Raw genomic sequence first — 5,264 nt, 5'->3', positions numbered from 1 at the left:
ATGGTGCTCTTAGCGCTCCACTAGCACGGATGCCAGTCATCGATTTTGATTTCGATTTCACTTGCCTCAACAGGTCTTCACAAGCAGAGTTTAGTGTCCAATGACGGAAAGGTATGCATAAGTGGGCTAGTTACACCCTTGGTATAGGCCATGGGTTATGGTCTCACTTGGCTTGCCAGGTCTTCTCAAGCACAGCATATTTCCAAAGGTCTCGGTCACTAGTCATTGCCTCAGTGAGGCCTAATGTTTGAAGGTCGTGCTTCACCACCTCATCCCAGGTCTTCCTCTTCCACAGGTTTCCTCAACCGCTAGGATGTGGCACTTTTTCACACAGTTATCCTCATCCATTCTCACCACATGACCATACCAGTGCAATCGTCTCTCTTGCACACCACATCTGGTGCTTCTTAGGTCCAACTTTTCTCTCAAGGTACTTACACTCTGTCTAGTATGCACACTGACATTATACATCCAGCGGAGCATATTGGCTTCATTCCTTGCAAGCTTACACATGTCCTCAGCAGTCACAGCCCATGTTTCACTGCCATGTAGTATGGCTGTTCATACACATGCATCATACAGTCTACCTTTTACTCTGAGCGAGAGGCCCTTTGTCACCAGCAGAGGTAAGGTATGTAAGAGCCAACTCCCTTATTGTTTTTGTACAAGTGTAAGAGATGTGGAAATTTTGCTTATGGCATGAGGGAGAGAAAGGGACTGTTGGTAGTGATAACTTAGATTGACCAAGGACTTGGTGCTGAAAAATAAGTGACAGCTCCATATGTCATACCAATATGGGAAAATGAGTTACAAAACCAAAAATAAAAAAATAAAGGTTTTTGTTTTGTTATTATTACCACCAATGATAAGGTGATGATAATGATAATGTTATTATTACCACCATGATAAGGTGATGATAATATTGACAATGATGATGTTGATATTTAAATTTGTGTCCATATTTTCTTATTTTAGACAGCAGCACTTGAATGCTTCCCTATTTTTGTTTTTGAATATTATCAAAGTCGAGATGGTGAAGTGCAAGCTGAAAAACGAGGTAAATTGCTATTTCTGTTGTTTTCTTTTGTTGTTTGTTCTGTCTCTAGACAAAACCCTTAAATCTACTTGCAATTTCATGATTAATCCATTAATCTCTAAACTGGCTACCTTTATACTAGCCCTGTCTCTTCATCTCAAAGTCCATTTACAAAGATTATCATACAGGAACACTTTTGCTATTTATGTGTTCTCTTCACAAATCAAAGTGGGCTTGCATTGTTCAACTTTGAAAGGCATAACCTCTTTTATTTGACAACAGACGACTTAAATCAAGATTGAAGTTGTTTGACTAATTTAATAGCTACTTAGTTTCCAAATTACAAAGATTCCTAGACGTTTTGTTGACAGACAAAGCTGAATACTAATATACCTTCTGTCTGGCACTATTTCTGCCTTTCTATGGCACCCAATGAGATATTGAAATACTTTACTCTTCAACAAGTGTGTCCATTTTCATAGGTAAGCCGTCATATACAATTGCTACTACTACTAATAGTAATCCTTCTATAGGTACAAGGCTCACAAGGGTCAATAAAGTAAGTACCAGTCAAGTACTGGGGTCAGTGTAATCAATTTCTCCCCTCCCCTTGAAAACTGCTGGCCTTGTGCCCAAATTAGAAACCATTAATATTATTACTAATAGTAATAATGACTTCAGTTTTATGTTTGCTTCTATTGTAGATGCTCTGCTGGAACATTGTGTTCAAGAACTAACTAGTGACAGGAATTTCAGACGGTGAACATATTTTGTTTTTTACCTTTTTTTGTATTGTATCTCTCTTTTGTTGTCAATGTGACATCACAACTTATACTGTCATGTGACCCACCTGCTCAGCCTGCTTGAAACAGAAGCTAAATCTTTCTCACTCTCTCTCTCTCTTACACACACACACACACACACACACACACACACACACACACCTCTACACCTTGCAATCTTAGATAAATAGGGAAGGACATATTGGATAATTAAAACAAAGCGATGGCTGTGGTTGGGAAAGCCTCTGATCATAGTTTTTTAAACAACAATAACAATAACCACCTTGCTATGGGAAAATATTACCATGTTTGGAGACAGGTATGGGTTGATGACAGGAAGGGCATCAGGCCATGGAAAATCTATCTCAATAAATTGCATCTGACCCATGCATGCATGGAAAAGTGGATGTTAAATGTTGTTGTTGATGATGATGATGATGAAACAGTCTTTGTACTGTTTCTGTGTACCAAATTCATTCACAAGGCTACAATAGAAGACACTTGCCCAGAGGACTGCACAGTGGGATTGAACCTGAAACTGTTTTGATTGCAAAAACAACTCTGTAACCACATAACTGGGGCTGCACCTGACATAGGTAAAAAGATTTCTGCCACCAATGAAAGTTGAAGAATTTTACAACCACACAAAAACTATATTATATCACAGCGCAGTACATCCTTTACACTTCAGTACAACAATATATCTCTGTACATGCAGTATATAACTCTACAATATTCTGTTACTACTGCTTCTACTACTACTACTACTACTACTACTACTACTACTACTACTATTTGTTAACAGTGCGTTTCTCACATGATATTCTTGTTAGAAAAAGATTGTTAGACTTATTTCACATATACTTTTTCTTTTTTTTTAAAGAATTAAAAAGTGCACTCTGAATCCATCTTAGGACTGATGTTTAATCCGGATATTGTGTGTAATTTGAAAACCTTGCCACCATCTCTCTCCTGCTTTCTCTTGCACTCTTGTTTTCTCTTGCACTTTTGCTTTCTCTCCCCCCTCTCTAACCATGTACCGCTGCTGCAGCAAGATGCCTGCTTCTGTCTCTCTGTCACACTCTAACCTTCCATCATCTGGCACAAGATCACCTTCTCCAATGTGTTCCCTCCTTTCTCAAGTGATCTTTGTCTTGCAAGTTACTTGGTGACCCTGCCAGTGCTGGTGCCACATAAAAAGCCCCCTGTCCACACTGTAAAGTGGTTGGCATTTGGAAGGGCATCCAACTGTAAAATTCATGCCAAAACTGACCTTGCATGTGCTAGTGCCACTTAAAAATAGCACCCAGTCCACTCTGTGGGGTGGTTGGTGCTAGGAAGGCCATCCAGCCATAAAAAACCATGCCAAAATAGACACTGAAGCCTGGTGCAACCTTCTGCCTGGCCAGCTTCTATCAAACCATCCAACCCATACCAGAATGGAAAGCAGATGTTAAACGATGATGATGATGATGACATGTACACAACATCGGCAGGAGCAGTTGTCCATCATAGGTTGACATTGACTTCTTGTTCAGTAATAATCTCTGGCAGGCTCACAATGTGGTTTACAAGGTCTACTCTTGATCTGCAGCAACAATGATATCTGTTGCAGGTGAAACTACTCAATGCATCAGAAAAGGGATGCCTCTCATGAGCTCTTTTGTATTCTCTCTGTTGTTTCTTCTCAGTGGTGTCTGGGGGAAATCCTGGAGTTTTTGGATGTCTCTTCAGCACACACACACATACATATACATACACATGACTAAGGAAAGCAGATGGATCAGGAGGAACACCCAAAGATCACTTCTAATCTAAAGGCTGCACAATAATCATATACAGGTGGGCATGTGCATAGACTTTATTGCAGATGTTTTATAAATGAACCTTCTAATATGAAATGATGTATTGTAAATGTAATACCAACTTGCTACTCATGTACTTGCAGGATGAGCCATGCTTTGGCATTAGGGAAGTTACCTCATGTTCTTATAAAAGGTAAACTGGACTACATTTTGCCTTCATTGTGTTCTGCAGCTGAATTGTCAGATAAACCAGAACTATGGGCTGAAGCCCGCAGTGATGCTGTGAAAGCCATTAACAGGTAAGTTTTTCTTTCTTTTTTTTTTTTTAGGCTAAGAGTACGAGAGTCCATTCTACAGTCAACTTCCAGATGCCACAAGTACTCAGTTTTGGTTGAATGTACTGGTGTTAAATAAAGTGCTTTGCTCAAGGACACATTACACCACCTGGTCCAGAATCCAACTCCTGGATCATTAGACCATGCACGTTCGTTCAGAATTAAATATTGTAAGAGATTTTCTCCAGCAACACATGGAAACTGCTGAAACTTTTCCTGTTTTTTCTTTTTTCTCTCTAGCTTGTGCTTGACAGTAGACATACAACAAGATGGTCCCAGTGATAGCTATATCTGCAAAGATAACTTGAACCTCGTCTATGAGACTTTCTTTGAAGCCATCAAAGACTATACGATTGACAAGCGGCGTGGAGACATCGGTGCCTTGTAACTGTCGTGTTTTTCTTACTCTCTCATGTTCTTTCTCTCATCAACTCTCATCTCACCTCTATTATCTATTTTTTCTCTTCTTTTCCTTTTCTACTATTTCTCTCTTTCTTTCTCTCTCTCTCTATTTCCATTGCTTTAATTTCTTTCTCTTTCTTGTCATTCTCTATCTTTCTATCTTCACATGAATCTATTTGTCTTACAACGCTCCCCTGATTTCTCTTTATCTTTCTCATTGTCTATCAATTAAAAGCGCTCACTGCTTACTCATATAATCACCATCATATAAAGATCTGAGTATCTCATGCTTTCTATGTTATTTTTTTTTTTTTGGTCACTATTCAGTATTTGAGTTTATGAATTAATGTACATGAATAAGATATCTCTGTTGTTGTTGCAGCGTCCGTGAAGCTGCTATGCAAAGCTTACATGATCTCACCTGTAAGATTACCGATGTGCAACCTGCAATGCTTAGCAAAAACATGTAAGTAAATTGAACATTAACAAAGTATTGGTTTGTGGGGGTGGAGCATGGTTGAATGGTTTGCAAGTCTGCTTCAGACTCATAAAACCCTGTATTTGATTCTACTATATGGTATCTTAAACAAGTATCCTCTACAATAGCACATTTTATAGTTTGCTAGTTTGTGATTTAAAGTTGATGAAGAAGTTTTTGTTTTTCATTCTAGTGTTTTTGTAATAAATTCTAACTCCAAGTTTATAGTTGGTTGTGATGCATGTTGAGTTTTGTTTTGTGAGTTAGAAAAACATGTCTGTTTGTTGAGCCTTCAAGTTATGGGATTATAAACTAAGATCATTTTTGTTTTCAAGCAATCTCAAAGTACAAACATACAAGATGACAGATGCATGCAAGCACACATGCACTCATATATATATATATATATATATATATATATATATA

General features: G+C 38.3%; 1 protein-coding gene across 1 annotated transcript in view; it reads left to right on the top strand.

Moving 5' to 3' along the window:
- Positions 1–5,264, top strand: part of LOC106880524 (tubulin-specific chaperone D) — a 61,459-nt gene that overhangs the window by 32,574 nt on the left and 23,621 nt on the right. Inside the window, exons 23-27 of the mRNA XM_014930500.2 lie at positions 976–1,057; positions 1,741–1,795; positions 3,767–3,922; positions 4,199–4,342; positions 4,743–4,826. Coding sequence (XP_014785986.1) covers positions 976–1,057; positions 1,741–1,795; positions 3,767–3,922; positions 4,199–4,342; positions 4,743–4,826 — 521 coding nt within the window. The remainder of the gene's footprint in view (positions 1–975; positions 1,058–1,740; positions 1,796–3,766; positions 3,923–4,198; positions 4,343–4,742; positions 4,827–5,264) is intronic.

The sequence above is a fragment of the Octopus bimaculoides genome, chromosome 5 (genome assembly GCF_001194135.2).
Source record: "Octopus bimaculoides isolate UCB-OBI-ISO-001 chromosome 5, ASM119413v2, whole genome shotgun sequence".
Taxonomy (NCBI): Eukaryota; Metazoa; Mollusca; class Cephalopoda; order Octopoda; family Octopodidae; genus Octopus; species Octopus bimaculoides.
This window is presented reverse-complemented; position numbering and strand designations above follow the sequence as displayed.